Here is a 20,411-nt window from a genome sequence, read left to right on the forward strand (position 1 = left end):
TCAAAAATCATTTGTGCTCATCAGCATTTACTGGCTTACTGATCTGTGTATCCCAAAGCAGGCTGTTAGCAGCAATCTCATACTTGGTTCCAGATCCATTCTGGACTAAGAACCAGCACTTGTGTGACTGAGTCAAAAGTATGACCCTTAAACGGTGATTGCCTACTCAGAGCTAGTTGTAGTTATGAAACAAATCCATCCCATTTAATTTAACTGGCTTAATCTCTATAATGTCCATATTGTTGTGTAAAGTTAATTTGCATGTTGGAAAAGCATGCATTATTATTAAGGTTTACCAGGATTCTATAATAGTATGTCAACTTGATATTGGAGACATCAAAGGCTTGTTTGTATTTGGTTTCATCAGCAAGAACTCTATTCCATATCTTTCAGTGCTGATGGTCAAGTTAATTATATTTTTAATTTTTCTTGTTGAGTAAATTGTTGATTCCTCTGTTAAGTTTATTCTTGCATGTACGTGCTTGCTTGGTCACACATTACTTTTTCCCCGCTGTGATATTTGGCAAGCTAGGAAAGAGCAGGCTATTCAGAGTTCAGCTTACTTTCTTTAGGTGCTTGGGAGCATACTGTCTCTGACTATGAACTGTTTCCCTTGGGTTCTCAGAAGTCTGTGTATTTCCCCCCATGCTTTTTACTTTCACCAGAGGCAGATCAGTAAAGGAGACAAATGAGGCTGACACCTTCCTAAGATAAATGCAGAGAGATAATCCCAGTTGCTTACTTTCAGTGGAGCCACAGAGAGGATGAGATACTGTTATAGACACAATAGGTCAGACATCAATTGTGGCTTTCATTTACATGTCCTGTTTCCTCTTCTAAAGTCCTGATTTTATTTTTGCTTGTGCAGAGTATTCAGTTGAGATCCATGCAAACTACAGTGCCTGAAACCTGAAAAACTATTTCAAAGTGATTTGTGAGCACTTTAAACGTATTTCCTGACATAAATAATGTATCTGCATGCTCAGATGTGTGAACTAAGATCGGTAAAAATATTTGCAAAGTCAAAATGGATAATACTGTTTCAGAAACACATGTGCCTTTCAGACTGCATGGGGAAATAAGGATAGTAGTAGCTACAAAAAAGACCACAAAGTGATTTTTCAGAAAGAATTTCCCTTAAGATGAGTGAATAAACAAAATAAAGTTTCTGCATTTATGTTCCCAAACTGGTATATTTCAGGAGTTGACTTCAAGAGCACTATTCATGTGTTACAGGTTATACAGAGAGTATTCTACACAGTCAACCGATCCTGGTCTGGGAAGATCACTCTAACAGAGCTGAGGAAAAGCAACTTCTTGCAAGTATGTTGGTTTCTGCCTGGATAAGATATGGAATGCATCAGACCTTTGTTCCTGTAGCTCTGTACTGTATAGCGAGGGAGCTGTGCCTGGGGTGTAGTGAGGTAGGCCAAATGCAAATGCTCAGTGCCAGGAGATGGCTGAAGGTAGTGGAGGAATTCTGTCTGAGTTGAGGTGAGAGAAGGCCAGACAGGCTGAGAGAGTTGGGCTTGTTCAGCCTGAAGAGAAGGCTCTGAGGAGATCTTATTGCAGCCTTCCAGTACCTGAAGAGGCCTAGAAGAAATCTGGAGAGGGACTTCTCATAAGTGCATGTAGTGACAGGACAGGGGGAGTGGCTTTAAAGTGACAGAGGGGAGATTTAGATTAGATACTGGGAAGAAGTTTTTCCCGTGAGGGTGCTGAGGTGCTGGCACAGGTTGCCCTGAGAAGCTGTGGCTGCCCCAGCCCTGGCAGTGTTCAAGGCCAGGTTGGATGGGGCTTGGAGCAAGCTGCTCTAGTGGAAGGTGTCCCTTCCCATGGCAGGGGGTTGGAACTGGATGAGTGTTAAGGTCCCTTCCAACCCAAACCACTCTGGGATTTTCTGACTGGAGTAGCCAAGAGTGCACTTGATGGAAGGTCAGGGGCGACTGTGCACCCACTCTAAACCTACATCTGGCAGATTGGCTCTTGGCTCCTGACCCAGCCAGAGAGGAAGGGAAGCAAGACACAGCAGTGCACTATTTTTAAGTGGCTCATTGAGCAGCCAGGAATAGCTGCTGGATTGCCTACAGTAGGTGGTGGGTAGGACAGCCAATTTCCTGACTTCCAGCCAGCAGTTAGCCCACTTGACAGTTGGTCAGGTATGTATCTCAGGAGCAGATCTCCACTTCTGCAGTAGACTCCTTCAGAAAAGTTAATAAATGAAGCTTGGTTCTTGTTACAATCCCTGTGATATGTTGTTATATTGGGCAGATGCTTCAGGATTTGGGTATCTGTTCCCTGTGTACTTTGCCAAGAGAGTACCAGGTTAAAACTGTCTAAGGCTGCTGAAGTTCAGCCCAACCTAAAAGTCATTAGGTTGAAAGGTTAAGGACTCAGCTAAAGCAGTGAGGCTTCCCTATTGCATCCTATTCTCCCTTCCAGATATAGCATGCTGGCTTCCTCAAAAACCTCAAGCATGAATTCACACTCCTCCTTTGAGACATCGTCTGCCCCACTAATCACATCAGCTAATGGAGACATCAGTGCTCTCTTGAATTGTTTCATGCCAGTCCAAGCTCTCTGATGCTAGTTCTTCCCTAGAGTCTGCTACAAACAAATCTCAACTTATCCTGCATCTTTACTCACTCATTTTGTCCCTTTATGCACTCTTCCCATTTTTCTCCTTGCATATCTACTCTTTCATCTCCTGCTGCAGGGAAGTTCAGCTAAAGGAACTTAATTTTGCTTGGGCAGTTCTTTACTGTGTGTAGATGGCATATTTTGGCATGAGCTATGAAAGAAAAAAGAAAAAAAGAGCTATTGAAAAACCTCCCCAAGTGGTTATCACCTGCAGAGAAATGGAGAGACCAGTGAGGAATCTGAAGACTACTGAGTGACTGATCAGAAGTTTTTAGACTTGAGAACCAGCAAGCCAGAACAGTACATATGGTAGTGCTTGAAACTTCACTGAACCTTGTGGATCGCAGGATGTTAGAGTTTTGCTGAGACTCAGTCGGGCTCCTTGAATGTCAAGATGACTGAAAGCTGATGTTAACTATCAGTACCTACATATAGTACAGCATCTGTTTTTGTGGTTATGGATAGGAGGGCCACTAAGCCTGCCTGCTTAGAGGCCCAACTTCCTGGGATAGAGCTCTTGGGCTGTGTTTCACCTCCTTCCCTCTGAGGGGCTGTGAGGGGAGGCCAGACTTACAGCTCACTGGAGTCTGTTAGCTTTTATATATTCCTGCAGCCATAATTTATTAGACAGAAAAGGTGGTCTGGTATCCTCTGCACTAGGAGAAGGGCAAGCAGGGAGTTGGCACTGGTAAACGTGATACCCTCATGAGAGGGAAGAGTAGACTTTGATGTGAAGTGGGAATGAAACAAGAAAGTTGTCTCTAAATGTTTTCTAACAAGCCATGCTAACAGATGTCATGGCTGGAAATCTATCTAAGCTTCCCAGTTAAACCAGTCTAATTCCTGCCAGCTGCAGCCCAGGAAAATTAGTATGATTGGTTTGAGCTGCTTGGGATCCATCCCTCCTTCCCCAGTTCAGGCATGAGTCTGAAGCAAGACTTGATTTTGCCTTTTGGGAGCCAGGCAAGGATGTGTGATGTGTAAAGATGGATCTCGGTTCTTGTGGAGAACTATGGACTTGCTGCTGTAAATGGCTCTAAGAGTCTTTGGTGCAGCTTAGAAATGTTCCACAAATAATGGATCCCAGCTGAGACAGCAGTTGTGTTATTTCTCTGCCTCACTTTTCACTTTAGGTGAAAATTAGCAGAAATTGTTCACAGGAATGGCAGAAATATGGTGCATATATATACACACACACACTAACCAGGATAACTGAGCCAGATGCTCTGTAAGTGCCTCTTGAGGAATGAAGCAGCAAAATCTCCTACAGGGGAGAAAGGCTGTATTTTTGGATTAGCTCTTGGAGCTGTGTTCACCCAACTTCCCCAGAGGTTGGAGGACTTCAGCTGCTGAACTGCCTCTTTGTCTAGGTTTAACTTCCCACTTTATTTGTACTCTTTCAGACTCTTGCTCTCTTGGAAGAAGAGGATGACATAAATCAGATCACAGATTATTTCTCCTATGAGCACTTCTATGTTATATACTGTAAATTCTGGGAGCTGGACACTGACCATGATCTTTACATCAGCCAGAAGGATCTGGCTAGGTACAGTGATCAAGGTATGCTGCCTTTAAGCCATGGTGGGATAAAGGGGATGGATGAAAATAGAATGTTCCCACTAAAGAGTAAAGCCTAGCTTTAATTTGGTTGTTTTGATGCCTCAAAAAAAATCTAAATGGAGCCATCCATTTCTTACACAAATGCTGATTTACAGAGCCAGTTGTAGGGGCTTAGACACAGACACATGCAGTACGAGTTATTTTCTTCATGAGCAGCTAGAGAGGGAGTTTCTGTTCAGGTGTGAGCCACTGCTAGAAGGGGAAGCTAATACCATGTCTTGAAGCTTGCTTATTATTTATTAAGGATTTTGCTGGAACTTGGAAGTAGGGACAAGGACAAACCCATATGAACTTCAGAGACTGCTGAAGTGCAGTCTCATTATGCATGAGAAATATTCCAGAGTTCAGTGAAGCTGTTAAGACTTTAGGATATAATGTCTTGGACAAGAGCTTGAGCTGTTGACCAGCACCTTTAATCCTGAAAACAAAGCTTTCTTGGATTCTTTTTGTAGTAGCTGCATCTTTGGGGAAAGTAGGTCTAGGACAGAGAATCAGATTTGGGAAAATGAGTTGTTTGGACACGTGACTGGCTGTGTCAGGAAAGGTGAAGTATGTGGTGATCTGTTTTAGTATGTAGGGCTATAGGGAGCTGGGCGTGTGACAAGTTGTAAGGCATTGTTGGAGCTCTGGGATGGGGACGCTTTGTACAAGCCAAAGCTTTGTACAAGGCTGAAGTAAGAAAGAAGTAAAGGGGTGTGAGAATGACAATGCTGTAGCGGTGTGCGTGTGTCAGTGGTGTGGTGGCTCATGTGTTCTGAGTGCAGATATTTATGGGAAGGCCATGGAGGTTCTGGGTGAGTGTGGCAGTCACAGGAGTCAGGAGCATTGATAATAGGGCTGGATGGGGTGAGGACGGACCTGACTTGGGGTGAGGATGGACCTGACTTAGGGTAAATGATATGGGAGACTTGGTCCCTGCTGGGAGGGTGGAGTGTGGGGATGAAGTATTTGTTGCACAGGAAGCTTGAGAGCACTGTGCACTGGGAAGCTGAAGACAGAAGGGGTGCTGTGGGCAGGGTGAAGGGGAGAAGCCATCAATTCAGTGCTACAGCAGCCTGTCAGCACTATACCAGGGAGGTATGAGGGGTGGTACAGGTTGAGTCTGCCTGGCTGGTGTGTCAGAAGTGTTCCAGGACTAGAGGACTGATGGAGAATGTGTAGAAGGAGCTAAGGTAGGGGTCTAAACAAAGGGTGTCAGCAGTCTAGGAAGGTATAGTCCTCAGGACTTCTTACTGCTTGGCTGTTGTGTCTCTGACGTAACAATCTATAGCACACATTTCCTGAATGGCAAAGCCTTCCCATTCACCTAAAACTATGCTTGGTTTCCGTTGTGCTTCCCTGCAGCAGAAATGCCACAGCTTGTGCTCTGCAAAGAAGTGTTTTGTAGGGATTTAATATGTGGGTTTTTGCTTGATAACTGAACTTCTTTTGCAATACACAGTGAAATAGTCTCCTATCATCAGGATTTGCTTATGTGAGAAATCCTACTGCAGCAAAGTAGGAGTAACAACACTGCCCATGTCCAAGAATCGAGACAAGACAGTTGCCATATCTGTGGGAAGATATAGTGTTTGGGAGGGTACAAAAGCAGATACACTGCAAGAGTTATCTTTGGTTTTTACAAAATGCTGATAAAAAGAGACCATGAAGTGGTTAGACAGTATAGATAGAGCATTATTTCAGTAGTGGGAAATGGCTTTGTGTAGATGTAGCATAAACAACTGACTAGGTATTCCTGTGACCTGTAGTTTCATTTTCTCCATGTTTTCTTTGTTTCCAGCTTTATCGAACAGGATTATTGAGCGAATATTCAGCGGCGCTGTGGTGAGGTGAGGAATAGCATCCTGGCTGGGGATGGAAGCAAAGGGAATTTCTGTCAGGCTGATTAGAAATGCAGGATACCCTCAGAAATCCCACTGATCAGAACGGTTTCCAACATGGTGCTGCAGCTGCCTGAAAATGGAGTGACACTTCTGAGTGTCTTAAGAAAATAAGTACAAAATTCCCATAGGATGACCACCTATAGACCTCATTGTGGAATAAGCTGGGCATAGCTGGAGGGAACATGGAAGCACTGTGTTTGTGCCCTGCAGTGTCACAGGGATAGCTGGAGAGCCCTGCTTTAAAGTCACTGAAAACTAAACAGCCCAGCACTTGTTGTGAGAGGGAATGTGGTAGATGAGCCTCAGCTCTGCAGTGACAGCAAGGCAGCAAGTGCTGTGCCTGTGGGGAAGCACACAAAGATGGGTGCTGCAGAGGGCATGGAGTACAGGCTAAATGGGTGACCATGCCCCATTTTCTCTTATCAATGATTTGGGGCCTTTGAAAAATGTGTTTGATAACATATAAAGGCAGGCTGAGGAAGTTGGGGATGTTCAGCCTGGACAAGAGAAGGCTGCATGGAGACCTCATAGCAGCCTTCCAGTATCTGAAGGGGGCCTATAGGGATGCTGGAGAGGGACTCTTCATTAGGAACTGTAGTGATAGGACAAGGGGTAGTGGGTTAAAACTTAAACAGGGGAAGTTAGATTGGATGTAAGGAGGAAATTCTTTCCTGTTAGGATGGTGAGGCATGGCAATAGGTTGCCCAGGGAGGTCATGAATGCTCCATACCTGGCAGTGTTGAAGACCAGGTTGGACGAGGCCTTGGGTGATATGGTTTAGTGTGAGGTGTCTCTGCCCATGGCAGGGGGGTTGGAACTAGATGATCTTAAGGTTTTTTCCAACCCGAACTATTCTATGATTCTATGATCCTGAGTATTTAGGAGCTTGGTGGTTTGGTTTTGGGTTTTTTTTGTTTATTATTTTTCTTCATGTATGTTTCAGAGGCAACGAAGTTCAAAAGGAAGGCCGCATGAGTTACGCTGATTTTGTGTGGCTCCTGATTTCGGAGGAAGACAAAAGGAGTGCTACAAGGTCTTGACTGATTTCTGTGTCTTAGTAAAAGCATTGATATGAGCAGATAAGAGTATACAAAACTTCTGTGACCTACTGCTTTCTACAAGAGATGGCAGCTTGGGTTCCAGTGATTTTTAGGAAGAAAGCAACTTACTGTCAATGTTTGATCAAATAATTTGCCTCTCAGAGAAATTGTGTAGAAGCAGAGTTTTCTTTTAATGTTAAAGTGCCTTCTTAGTCATTAATCCCTTTGGTCACTCCATGGCATGAAACACTGGCTTTGAGGGTAAACCCATGATATGTTTCCAGCAGATGGGCATGTTCCCCTCATATATGTAGTAAATGTGTAAGAAGGGTTTGTAGGAAAACTTTGCTGTGTCACTTTGTAGAACCTGCCTGTGTACGTGGTTTGTACAGCCACTGTGAGACTTGTGCAGAGCTGAACTAGATCTGCATGTGATTATGACAGAGATTCTTACGAGTGAAAATGAGAAGACAGCTTCATAAATGTTGGACTGCCCAGAGGTGAAGGGAGGATGTAACGTGCAGCTGCCTCAAAGCATTGCCTTCTGTATGAAGGAGTAGAGAAAATAAGCGCATACCATGCCTGCCTCATCACTCACCAGGGTCACTTGGGCACAACCAGTGTCCTGGGTTTAGAGTTGGTTGTATTTAGCCAACATTTGCCACTGAATCAGAGAGAGACAAATGAGCCACTTGAGCTGCAGCACAGTGGACGCTTGCTACAGCTACCAGGTGAAGTACGTCATGAACATGGCTGTGCTCACAAGCTGCCTAGGAGGTTAACAGGAGATGCTCTTGAGTGTTGGCCTGTGTCTCGATTCTTCCCAGAAGGTATTTTTGTACCTCATTTTATGCCATCCTTTGTGCAGAAGAGGATTAGAGGATAAGAAAAGGGGAATGTGCATTGCTGCAATCTCTGCTGTACAGATTTCCTAGCGCAGTGCTGTGCTTTCACTAGACTTGTCTCTATTTCCTAGCATTGAGTACTGGTTTCGGTGCATGGACCTGGATGGGGATGGAGTGCTCTCCATGTATGAACTGGAGTACTTTTATGAGGAGCAGTGTGAGCGGATGGAAGTGATGGGCATAGAACCACTGCCATTTCATGACTTGCTGTGTCAGATGCTTGATCTCGTTAAGCCAGAGAAGGAAGGTAAGTCCTGTTTAATGAGAGTTTCCATCCTCTTAGATCTGTGATGAACTGAGAGAGTAATGTTACTGTGAAATCCATCTGTAAGTGCTGGAATCACAGGGCTGAAATTACTGCACAAGGTCAAAGTCTGAACACTGGCTATTGTCCCATGTTATGCATCAGGAGGTTTGAAATACTGAAACAAGAGACCTTGTGAATTAACTTGCTGGAACTGGAGCTACAAGTCTTGTATATTGCAGCTGTGGGAAGTGCTGACAGCTTAGATTATGAAACTGAACCATCCCCATTCACATTCTTTCATATTTCTCATGAATGTGAAAGACCTCCATATGTATGTGAGATACAAGCCTAATAAACATATACATTTATTGAATAGTGTTAAAATCCTTTACTGACTTGGGAAGAAATGTAATATTGTAGAATATCGGTGTTATAATTAAAACTTTTATGAGACTGACAAGGAACAGGTCCAGTCTCTCACTAAGTAAAAACTCAGTAGCACAATAATGTGGGGTTTTTTTTTCTGTAGGAAGAGTAACCCTGCGAGACTTGAAGAGGTGCAGAATGGCTCATGTATTCTACAACACCTTCTTCAATTTAGAGAAATATCTGGACAATGAACAGAGGGATCCCTTTGCAGTGCAAAAGGTATAAATCATCTTTATTTCTAAATACAGATTTCTAAAAAATTCCCATATCTGCTACTGGGATGTAAGGGAAAATCCAGCTTAATATAAGAATACTTTTTCCCCAAGCAGGCCTGTCAGACACTGGAACAGGTTGCCCAGAGAGGTTGTGCAGCTTTTGTTCTGAGGTTTTCAGCATGTGACTGGACAAAGCCTTGAACCCCCTGAATGTGACCTCATAGCAAATCCTGATTTGAGCAGAGGCTGGGACTAGACACCTCCTGGTTCTCATCCAACACAAGTTATACTACTACAGAAATACATTTTATATATATATATATATATATGTTGTAGTATATATATATTTTTTATATATATGTATTACTTGTATAATAGTAACACAAGTTATACTAATCTATATATATAGTTTTATACTACATATATACATGTGTGTACATATATATACATATATATATGTAGTTATGCTAATACAGTTCTGTGATTTGGTTACCATCACTGATCCTACTACACCAGCACTGGCAGTGCAGTGTGTAATTCTAGAGCGAATGACGAGAGTCTGCTGAGTTGCACTGATTCAATTCAGAGCGGGGTGGGTTCAGCTGCACTGGAAAGGAATCTGGTTGTTGTGGTTTAAGCCCAGCCACACAGCCTCTCACTCCCGCACTTCCTCCCCCTGCTCCCAGAGGGATGGGGAGGAGAATCAAAAGAATGTAACTCCACGGGTTGAGATGAAAACAGTCCAGTAGCTAAGGTATAACACAAACCACTGCTGCTGCCACTAATAATAATGGTAAAGGAAATAACAAGGGAAGAGAATACAACTGCTCACCACCTGCCGACCAATACCCAGCCTGACTGAGCAGTGATCTAGCCTTTCTGGGTAACTCCCCCGGTTTATATACTGGGCATGACGTGCTGTGGTATGGAATACTTCTTTGGTCAGTTTGTGTCAGGTGTCACGTCTCTCTTCCTCCCGCCTTCCCCTCCTCCCTGGCAGAGCATGAAACTCACAAAGTCCTTGGTCAGGGTAAACATTACTTAGCAACAACTAAAAACATTGGTGTTATGAGCACTGTTCCCAGGCCGAAAGTCAAAAACACAGCACTGCACCAGCTACTAAGAAGGAGAAAAATGGCTGCTACTGCTGAACCCAGGACAGTGGTTAACTCAGTTTGGAAAGGAGCTGTGAGATTCAGAACTTGAGATCCCATTTGTCTCTTTCCATCTCCCATACACAGCTGTAGGCTACGTGTGAAGTTCATTAAACATCTGGGCTGGTGCCTGATCCTTAACACTAGCAATTTTCCCATAGCCTAAGCAGAACAGAAGAAACAGATCTTCTTTACAACACAGGGACTGAGGCAGATGAGATGCCAGCTTCATGATTAGGTCACACATGTAGCGGACTAGATGGAAGCTTTGAATGTTGCAGATTGTGCCTGGCTGCAGTTATTCATCATCCTCTCTTCGCAAGCAGAGAAAATACAGGAGGAAATTGTGGCTGTTGTATTTTGAGGTTGTTGCTCACCACTGTGGGATGTTCAGAGACCTGAGTTTTGTCAGCTGTTGGTGTAAAGTCCCTCATTTCTGGCTCCCCTTGCACATCCAGTGAAACCAGATGTGACTACAGCTTAGAGACTATCTCCCAGAAGCCTCTTATCTGGTCAAAGTACAGTAAAGTGAAGGGGGTGCCAAAATTAACTCTGGTTCCCTCCCAGCTGTTCCCATGTAATCTGTAAGAACTTTTGTGGTTCCATGATTCAAGGCTTAAATATATCTCAGGCCAGAACCACCCTCTTTGTTTGTTTGCTTGCTTGCTTGCTTGCTTAAACTGGATCATCGTAAGAGCAGTCAAGCGGGCCCTGGGGGATAACTTATTTTCCCTGTCCTATAGTAAATGGCAGAGAGCCAGATGTTTATAATGATGTTGCTCTGATACCTTCTCACAGACTTAGTGTCCTGGTTTAACCCCAGCTGGGAGCTCAGCCCCACACAGCTGCTCACTCACTCCACCCCAGTGTGATGGGGGAAGAGAATCAGAAGAGTTAAAATGAGAAAACTCATGAGCTGAGATAAAGACAGGTTAATAGATAAACCAAAAGCCATACACGCAAGCAAAGCATACCAAGACAGGAAATTTATTCACTCCCTCCAGTGGCCAGGCAGGTGTTCAACCATCTCCAGGAAGGCAAAGCTCCATCATTCCTAACTTGGGAAGACAAGCACTACCACTCCACATGTTCCTCCTTCTTCCCCCAGCTTTATATGCTGAGCACAATCCCATATTGTATGGAATATCCCTTGGGTCAGTTGAGGTCAGCTGTCCTGGCTGTGTCCTCTCCCAGCTTCTTGTTGGGGTGGTGTGGGGAGCAGAAAAGGCCTAGGTTCTGTGTCAGCACTGATTAGCAGTAATCAAAACATCCCTTAATTACCAACGCTGTTTTCATCACAAATCCAAAACATAGTCTCATACTAGCTCCTGTGAAAATGAACTCTATCCCAGCCAAAACCAGGACACTTAGCAAATTGTGAAAATTTCCTCAAAACATCAGTTAAAATTGACATTTCATTAAAGATTTTAAATCACTAAGTTCTTTAACCAGTTACAAAGTGCACAGATGCAGGGCTTGCTGTGCTGGAGCAAAGAAAATGTGTGGTTCTTCACGTTCAGCATTTGTGAAATGAAGTAGGCTGTTTGTTGGCAGCTCAGGTCAGCTTTGTTGACTAAGTAATGTATTTTTTTTCACAGTCATTTATGGGCAGATGTTAAAATTAAGAGAACTTGAAGATAATTGTGAATCTTTCAGTTATAGGCAATTTTTGATTAGCTGTTTCTGTATAGTTGCTTACTGTTCCTAGCATTGCTGTTTGCAGTAGGTCTAAACATGTGAAACAGCTGTATGGATGTAGTGTGCTTGACTGTCTGATTTCTTTAGGACATTGAAAATGATGGCCCTGAACCCTCTGACTGGGACAGATATGCTGCCGAAGAGTATGAGATTCTTGTGGCTGAAGAGTCTGGGAATGAACAGTTGCAAGAAGGGTAAGCACAGGCATTGCTCTGCCCTTGAGATGCACTCCTTGGCTCCAGCTGAGGGTTAGTAGTTTGTGGATGCCATTTTTAACAGAGGTTTAGTGGACTTCCCATTTGAACTCAACACTGAAGCATGTGAAGCCTGAAACAGTGGCTCCAAATGCGGTATTGGTGAGGTTGTCACAATGGGCTGCTTTGTGGGCAGCCATTTGAATCAGCTGCACACGCTGTAGTAATGAAGAAGCTGGGGAAAAGGACAAAGCCTTTTTCTTTTTGCAACGATACAAATAAAGCAATCAAATTACTTTGGCTGGTCTTGGCCATGCATTGACCATGTCACGCTACCATATATTAGAAGCTGGAGCTATGTTACATTAATTATACCAAGCAGAGATTTTCTTTATTCAAGTAATTTTACTTTTGTCAAACTCCATGCCTGCCAGCCTGTGCTCTTAGCTGTGTTTCAACATTCTAATTAATATAATATGTTCGTTGAGATGTTTTCTTTAAAATACTGATGGTTTCTGCAGTAACTAGACTTTTTTTGCAGCCTTCTATAAAATTATGGACAGATACTCCAGCTATCTTTAGAGTCAGTGAATTTAGACAGAGCAGTTGCTCCATAACCTTTCTGTGTACCAGGGCTTCCTGCAGAGGCTTTTGATGGAGACTCAGTACAATAGTCTTTTTGAGTTGCACTTGTGTTAATATATTCTGGAGAATATTTCTCTAAAGTCTCAAGGTTAATATAACAAACATCCAAAGAATGCTTACCCCATGTTAATCTTGCATGATTCAGGACTTCATCCATTCTTGAACAGTATTTGCTGAGTAATTAAAGTGAGAGTACTGAGAAGATTGCATACTTGTCAGATTTCCCCCACTGAAAACTGCTTGGGCTAACAGTAGCACCTACTAATTAGCCACAGAGATTTGCAATGCTGTTGAGAGCAGTGTTTCCCTTTCTCCCTGTGATGTGCATCCAAACAGCTATGGGCTGTTCCCTCATCTCGTTTGAGCAGCCTTGCCTTTTTGTGGCCTTCACAATGGAAGATGAGGTAACATGGATGGAAGATAAAATTGCTGTATTCTGTGCAGCTGCTTTGCAACACCTGTGTCCTCAGCACAGGAAAGAAATAGGAATCTGCCATAAAAGCTTTGCAGGATCATGAATCCCCAAACTCACCAAAACCAGAGGAAAAGTGACACGTGATGTCAGATATTTGAAGTCTGTCAGAAACAGCTCTGTGTCTTCCTGTAAAGAGCATGTCAGCAACCTTGCTGCTTGCTTTTAAGAGCCCCTGGAAAGCTCTGTAGTCATGGCAGCAGGATTAGATCTCATTTGTGCAGCATAGCAACAGACCACACAGGAAAAAAGGAATGGAAAAGGAAAAACAAAGAGCTGGGTGCCCAGACAAATTTGCCAGAAACAGGCATTGAGTTTTTGCACATACATTATTTCTGCTGTCTTTTGAGGATGACAGAGGCAGGGAGTGGGGACAAAACCAAGACAATTTATGAGCTCTATCATACCAGAAGATTAGCTGACAAAATAAGGAAACTGATATTTGTCTTATTATTTGTATTAACATTTGAAAATAGCCATCATTGAGCAATCACAGACGAATTGGTGTGTACCACATTTGTGACATAGCCTTGTTCGTAGTTTCTATGGATGGAAAGTTCTAAACCCAGTCAGTGTCTTTCTGGCTGTCTGCAGGCTTGCCCATGTGTGAGCACTGGTCCTGGAAGAGGAATCTCATCAAGACATAGTAGATACTCAGTGACTTCAACGCTGCTGTGACCCTGTTGAGAGCTGTAGTCACCAAAAATAAGATGAGAAAGGAGTGGTCTTGCTCAAGACAATAATGAAGCATCATGTTCCACTGGAAGCTTAAGCTCATCTGAACACTTCTCAGCCATGCTCTGCTTTATACATCTATGCATGAGATTCAGGGAAGAGAGTCTGTTCCCTGGTGAATGTACACACACATTGTTTGAAGGCAGAACCAATAGCTGAAGCTGACCAACACAAGCTTTTTGTGCAGATATAAGCATTTGTTTTGCAGAAGTCCTTTTTTGCAGTCCAGGCTACAGCCTGCCTAGCAGAAGTGGGCACCGTTTCGTTCACTGTTCCAGAAACCAGTTTCAACCAGCTGATATACATGGAAACCACAACTGATTTCATGTAAAGAGGTATTTCTCCATAGGAAGAGAAATAAGGAGGCAGAGGCCCTCTTATATCAGCTGCTGGTACAAGAGAATCCCCTTCACCTGAGCAACAAGGAGGGGGCACACAACAGGGCAACTCTGCTCCAAGGCAGGACAAAGACACAGAAGCAGATAAACGTAAATAAGGTTTAGGCAGCTCAGGCTATTTTTCTTGCCTCCCTGATGGCTGATGGCTCAGTTGCTTTCATGAACCTGGCAGTATAAGGGAAAGGGGTGAGAAGCACATCACTGAACCACCCAGTGGCAAAATGTGTGCTTGCTGGAAAGATGGACAAAGAAGTTCCTGGAGTATTTTGCCTTCTCTGAACAAACTAGAGTTGCCATGGCTGAGTCTTGAGGAATGGGTGTTTAATCTGCACAAGTCCATATTTGTATTTATAGGACTGTGAAATTTTTAAACTGGCCTGGAAGGAGAGAAGGTGACTTATCTTTAGTGATAATCTTGTGGAAAAGCTGTCCCTTGGATGCTTCTTGTCCATAAAGGTGGGATTTTTTCAAAGATGGGAAAGGCAGACATTGCTGAGACTTAAGGAGAAAAGAGTGAAGTGGAAAGGCAACTAACTTGGGAAAGGACAATGGGAAGCCCCTTTTAAAGCAGACATGAGAAGGTTTAGTCTAGAAGCAAAAGGCACTGGAAAGAAATAGTAGAATGGAGCTCCAAGGGCTGGTGTATGTGCAAGATAAACAATACAGGACAGAAGTCATATTTCACATACAGAAGGAAGAAAGCTGACAGAAGTTGGTGAGATTGAAGGAAAAGGGGACACAGCAGGAACATCCCTAAGAACAGCGTTCAAATGGAAATAGAGGTTTCCTCAGCTGCATCATCTTTAACCAGGGAAACAGAGAAACCAAGGCACAGAGAGACATGCACAGTCCCTTCCCAGGTAGGGGTGCAGGAGGCAGAGCCACAGGTACCACGGAAGCAAGAAGTGTGTACATTGTGTACTGACAATCTTTACATGCATGATCAGAACAGTTACTGGTGTAGGATCCAGACTGTTCTTTCTCCCACTTATGCAAGAATCCAGAAGGTGGCAGAATTAATAAGCAGGTGCTTTCCGTTACAGAAGAGATAACGCTGTTGTCCAGGAAGATCTCTGCTGTTTGTCTCTTTTTCATATAGGGATCACCATACTATAGCACAGAATCCTCTCCACAGCAGGACATACACACTGACAGGCACCTGAGGATTTGCTCTGCCTGCATCTGAGTTACTGAAGGGAAGAGCAGCACAAGAAGCAGTACAGAGCTCTTTCTTGGCATCCAAGACCATCTTGGATCCAAGGGGTATTGGAGGAGTTAACCTTTGTGCAGCACAGATTACCATGAAGAAACTAGAGTTATTCCTGTGCTTGCCATTGAAACATCTGCTGCAACATTTCCTTCATAAGCAGCATTGCTTTCAGAACAAAAGGAAGAATTTTAGTTTCTTGGGAGCCCTGAGAAACTAACCTGTAGTGTGCTGAGACTGAGCGCACTAAAAGTGGTATTTCTCGGGAATAGGAATGGGATGAGAGACCTAAAGCAATATCCTCTGCTGCAGAGCACAGAACCCAGCCAGTCCGAAAAGAGTAACTGGCTGGAGCTGAGGATTCACAGCCGAACCTCCTCAGACCATAACTGCTAAGGCCTGGATATTAAACTTGGAGTGAGAAAGGAATATAACAGAATGGCCACAATTGTTCATTTGTGGATGTCAAAACATACCCTAAGCCAGAAGATGTTTTGGAAACCAGGTGTTTCTGAGCAAGTCTAAGAAAGCCAACTCTCCTCTAGGGCCCTGATGCGTGGCTGGATGACTTTATTTCTACCCTGAACTACTAATGCTACTTGTGAGCTACTGACAGTTGTTACTGAAAGTGGATTTGAGTTTTAGAATGCTGAACACCGGTGAAAAGTTGTTCCAGAATTTAGGAATGAGGATGGATGGGAGCACAAACTCATGTCAGCTGTCAGAATACTGATTAATACCACGCTGTTTTCAGTGTCTTGTTAACCTGGACGAGGATATATATATTTTGCATGCAACTGTGTTTTAGCCAGCTGGTTTAGTAGCCACTGAAATAACTTACCTGAAAACACTTGCAGCAAAACGCAGCTTTTAAAGACATACCTTTTATCTTTGCAGATCATTTGAAGAAGACTATGACACAGATGAAGTTTTATCTCCCCCTGAAACTGGAGACAAGTCAGACAAACTAGCTGTTATCTCAGATCTCTCAGCATAGAGAAATGGAAGACATTTAATCAGTATCTTTCAAACTGGATAGTGTTCTGTCCCGAGACACTTAGGGATTTTTCTGAAGTCTGTCATTGGAACAATGTGCTTTATTTTGTACACTGTAACTTGAGAACCCCTTTTCTTTTCCCGTGTAATTGCATTAAGGTAATTTCTATAAAAAGGCTTTTTACAATGTGTTATCATGCACGCTCATTAAAAATGGTGATTGCACCTTTTTTCATTTATATATAAATCCTGTTGTGTCCCCAAATGTGCAATAAATGCCAGCATCAAATGATTAACTGTAATAACTGCATGCGAGATCTACAGTGGTTGTTTCCCACTTCAGCCCTCTGCCATTCTGTCCCCTTGACTTTATACCAGGAGTGACAGAAGAGCTGCCAAATTCACTTAGTTTAAATGTATGTCTAGAAACCTTTTAAAACCAAGTCACAATGAAGTTCCCTTTCTTTCTCAGTGTCCTGGAAGCCAAGGCAACATGCCTCCACGTGGGGAGAGGGAAGTCCCCTGGTGTGCTTTAAACCACAAGCTCTTAGAGTTGATATTGGACATTATTTTACTTGTATGAATGTGTGGACAGTTAAAGCACTACATGATGTAATGTTTGTCTAAGAATCTGAGATACAGATAACATTTCTACATATTCTCCTCTGTCTAAGAGGATCTTCCTCAGGCTAGTGCTTTGTCTCTGGAGAAGTACCTTGTAGCATATTTACAAAACAAGACATGCTGCTCAGCTGGTATGCAGAAACTGCCATGTCTTGTGTGCACCAGTTCCATCCATTCCCTGTGTTCTCCTGCTCTCCTGTATTGCTAACCTGTAGCCTTCTCTAAGAGCCTAAGCTGAGATAGATAGTGAAGAAAAAAATCTAACCCTCATGTGCTATATTTCTGTCACCAGAGGGATCCTTTAACTAGTAAAAGAATTGGTCTGTAATACTTTCCACCCATCTCAGAGAGAAAACTAACTAATAAACTATTGCTTTAAGTGCAAAATTAACCTTACTTTCTTCATAGAATCACAACTGGTGGCTCTTGTAATAATAGCACATGCTCTGCTGCTGGAGATGTTTCTCCTTGCTGACTAGCAGCTGTCTGTGATTCAGCACAGAGGTGATTATAACAGATTCTTACCAGTTCTCAATTTTAGCCATCATATACACACAAGCAATATCTGGTACTTACCTTCTCCAGCTTGGGATAGGTTTCAGCTGTCATATTTTATTTTAACTGTCATAATTGTGCTCAAATATGTACTGCTTGGTTGATGTGTATACACTGTATTTCCTCTTACCTCACTGTAAGACTATCAGACCATGCTTCCTCAGGACATTGCCTCCAGAATACGCAGGAGACAACTGCCAATGCCATGATGAGTTCTTCAAGCAGGCACCTCCTTACTAAAGCCAGAAGCCATCCAGTTAATAGAGAACTTGTGTATACACACTATTAGCTGGGTGTGTTTAGTATAAACACACTAGCACAATGGAACACTAATCCCTAGATGATACCCCTGAGTGTTAATAACCAAATAAGTAATTGGCTGATCACTACAATGCAGCTTTGACTTTTCCAGGAGCCTTTGAAGCACAATGCCTGCCTGCCAGTGCCCAGGTGGGATACACTGCTGCCTGGTGGAGGTTAGTGACTCTCCTCAGGATCGAATTCCAGAAAAGAGGAAGATTTCAATTGTACTGAGCTTGGAGATCTATTTTCTTTTTCCTGAACGAAGCTGCTGTTAAATCCAGAAGCATAAACACACACCCAGGATCCTGGATTTGATACTTGGGAAAATTCTGGATGCCCAGGTTATTAGGAAAGACACTGCAAGGTAACTTCCATTCCATAATAAAAGATGTAAGCAGGAGGGAGCACTCTAGCCAAACTAGGATAAATCTCTACTAGGATAAGTCTCTTTGAATGTAGCAAGCACACGAGCAGCTCTGTTCAACACCAGGGTTCTGGAATCGCATCTCCATCATGACTATAAGCTTGAGGGGAAAAGCTTTACTGGGGCTGATTCTACAAAGGCCCAAACGCAGAAGAAACTAAGTCATGGGTGCAGAAATGAACATGGGATGGAAGTCATACAACTGCTAATTCTAACAAGCTCCATCCATGTTGTACCTTAAGGAACCCAGGCAAAGTAGTTCTTTGCTTTTCTTCACTGTCAAGGTCCAGAATGGCCTTTTAGCTTGGTAAAATTTTACACCTCTCCAAAGACAAAATTCCTCAAAGGAACAAGAAGAACCTGACCCCATTCTAGGCTGAAATTGAACCTCCATGTTACGTCAGCATTGTTAGCTTTTAACTCCATAAGCAGCAGTACTGGAATGTCCAGTTTGCAAATTATGTACAGCCTCAATCCAGAGTAACTTGGTGATTGTCTCTTTAAGTTTTTAACCTGGGATAGCCCTTGTGCCTCAAAGAAAAGAAGCTCTCCTAATGCTGTTGTACAGATTAATAGATTAAGTCAGGTTGGAAGGGACCTCCATGTGTCTCTAGTCCACCTCCTCACTCAAAGACAGGACAGCTTCAACGTTAGAGCAAGTTTCTCAGGACCTCATCCAGCCAATTTCTGAAGATTCTCCAGAGATGGTGATCCTACAACCCTTCTGTGTATTACATTTCTTCCTCCTCCCTATGGGAGTTCAGAGATACATCCTTTTCCAGGAAGGACCTGTATTCCTGGGAATGCACAATTCCATTTTCACACTAGGAGGAAGTGGGATGAAGGACTTGAGGACTCACCTGTTGAGCAAGTGACACCCTGTTCTCAAGCAGCAGATGTGTGCTGGGATGCAGACACAGCCCATGGTGGCCTGAACAGCTGGTACCCCAACATCCTTTGGTGCATCGCTCTCTTAGTTTGGCATTTCTGTTCCTGCTGGGTTGTGCCTCAAGCGCACTGCTGCTGTTCCTGTTCACTCTGTTCACCCACTGCTTCAGGATACTTCGTCTTTCTCCTTGTATGCCTTTTGCAGAGGGGCTTTACCTCAACCCATCAAATCAGTTCAGCTCTCCATCTCACACCACACCAGTCTGCCTGAACTTGTGCCTTTTTTTTGGAAGAAGCTGGTAAAAATTGCCAGTTACCTTTTCAAGGTTTGACTTCAGTCAATTCAGACAAGCCTGTAGCTGCTCTGCTGAGCTCTTTGGTCCCCAAACCCAGGACCCTCTCTTCTACAAACAGAGGCTCACTGCTGCTATGACAAAGTGAAGTGATTCCAAACCCTGGTCATGCTTCGTACTACATCAACACAAAAAGCTAATCAAAGTAAAAAAAAAAAAAAAAAAACACAACCGATTTTAAGCAAATGTTTTACCTTAAATGTGACTATAAAGACAAGCTATAGCCACCACTGCTAGTGTGGTATCAGTGAAAAACTGGCAGCAATTTGTATTATTTACTCCAAGAGCAGAAATCCATTCTCTCTCACAAATAACTTTGAAAATAACCACCATTCAGCAGCCACAGCTGAATTAAAGGAGATGGGTAAGTTAGCCCTGTCCACAGCTTCTCTGGGTGGAAGGTTTCCAAATCAGCAAGGTAAATTTGGGAGCTCCTGTCCTTTTCTTTCTGGGACAGTCCAGAAGAAGCTTCAGAGGTCAGCAAGCACTCCAGAATGAAGCAACCCAAGGATCACCACACAGAAACCTTGCAGGAGTCCGCTTCACTCTGACTTTGCCTCCATCCCCAGTTGCCAACACCACTTTAGATGTTGCATACTTTTAAAGAAGGACAGATCATGCAGTGATCATTGTAAACCAGCTCAAGCTGAAGTCTTAGGAGCTGGATTCCTTTTTCCGTATGAATAGCCAGAAAAGCGAGTAAAATTCAGTTTTGCGTGATAAAAACAAAATACCCTTTCGTTAATTTGTTCTCTCTAGTTGTTTGCTTTTGCGTGGCTCAGTCCT

The 20,411-nt window shown here is 43.2% G+C and overlaps 1 protein-coding gene across 6 annotated transcripts in view; it reads left to right on the forward strand.

Moving 5' to 3' along the window:
* PPP2R3A (protein phosphatase 2 regulatory subunit B''alpha) overlaps nt 1–18,387 on the forward strand; it is a 55,330-nt gene extending 36,943 nt beyond the window's left edge. For 3 of the 6 annotated variants that reach the window (XM_061465269.1, XM_061465270.1, XM_061465276.1), the window contains 8 exons: nt 1,237–1,323; nt 4,044–4,200; nt 6,041–6,089; nt 7,087–7,176; nt 8,160–8,335; nt 8,865–8,983; nt 11,919–12,025; nt 16,380–16,770. In XM_061465269.1, the coding sequence (XP_061321253.1) occupies nt 1,237–1,323; nt 4,044–4,200; nt 6,041–6,089; nt 7,087–7,176; nt 8,160–8,335; nt 8,865–8,983; nt 11,919–12,025; nt 16,380–16,479 (885 nt within the window). In that variant the 3' untranslated portion in view covers nt 16,480–16,770. Of the gene's footprint in view, nt 1–1,236; nt 1,324–4,043; nt 4,201–6,040; nt 6,090–7,086; nt 7,177–8,159; nt 8,336–8,864; nt 8,984–11,918; nt 12,026–13,736; nt 14,269–15,374; nt 15,510–16,379; nt 16,771–18,069 lie in introns of those variants that run through there. The other 3 variants (XM_061465273.1, XM_061465271.1, XM_061465272.1) reach the window with 3 other exon arrangements.
* Nucleotides 18,388–20,411: the final 2,024 nt, after the last annotated feature.

Source organism: Pezoporus flaviventris, unplaced genomic scaffold (assembly GCF_033815535.1).
Source record: "Pezoporus flaviventris isolate CSIRO_AGI_PZ_B2104156 unplaced genomic scaffold, CSIRO_AGI_Pfla_v1 ptg000040l, whole genome shotgun sequence".
In the NCBI taxonomy this organism is placed as follows: domain Eukaryota; kingdom Metazoa; phylum Chordata; class Aves; order Psittaciformes; family Psittacidae; genus Pezoporus; species Pezoporus flaviventris.